This window comes from Penaeus monodon, chromosome 23 (assembly GCF_015228065.2).
Source record: "Penaeus monodon isolate SGIC_2016 chromosome 23, NSTDA_Pmon_1, whole genome shotgun sequence".
NCBI lineage: Eukaryota > Metazoa > Arthropoda > Malacostraca > Decapoda > Penaeidae > Penaeus > Penaeus monodon.
In genome coordinates, this window is record NC_051408.1 from 33,563,091 (window position 1) to 33,563,554 (window position 464).

Genomic DNA, 464 nt, shown 5'->3' on the forward strand with positions numbered 1-464 from the left:
TAATTATGTATCAGTGTTTCTGTTCTCTCATGAAGATACAGAACTGATACACACTGAGATGGTACAAACACTCCTAAATTGGAGATAATAATATATTCCTACTTCAGGCATGAAAGATAAAGAGGAAAATGAAATACTGAAATAACTTACTGGTACTAGAATTCCAATTTGAAGGGGGGGTTGCCTGACTCTCGCTTGTGCTGGTATCTGTCGTTGCCGGTGCTGCTGGAGTTATATTCTTGCTATTGTCCAACTGTTTCTTCAACTTCAGGGGAATCTGGTGTTGCAGAAAAAGTTCATGTATTGCACCAGTAGCTCCTAAGCTTTAGTCAATTATATACCCCTTCAAGATTGAATTAGCAACTCTGTGTCCCTTGAAATCTTAAATTGTATTTCTGCCAGGGTCAACAGTTAGCACAGAAGATAAAAATTCAAAACCATATTAATTCTTTAACAAAGGTATT

The 464-nt window shown here is 36.9% G+C and overlaps 1 protein-coding gene across 1 annotated transcript in view; it reads right to left on the minus strand.

The window, feature by feature from the left end:
- Nucleotides 1-464, minus strand: part of LOC119587934 — a 36,665-nt gene that overhangs the window by 21,783 nt on the left and 14,418 nt on the right. Inside the window, 1 exon segment of the mRNA XM_037936644.1 lies at nucleotides 151-277. Coding sequence (XP_037792572.1) covers nucleotides 151-277 — 127 coding nt within the window.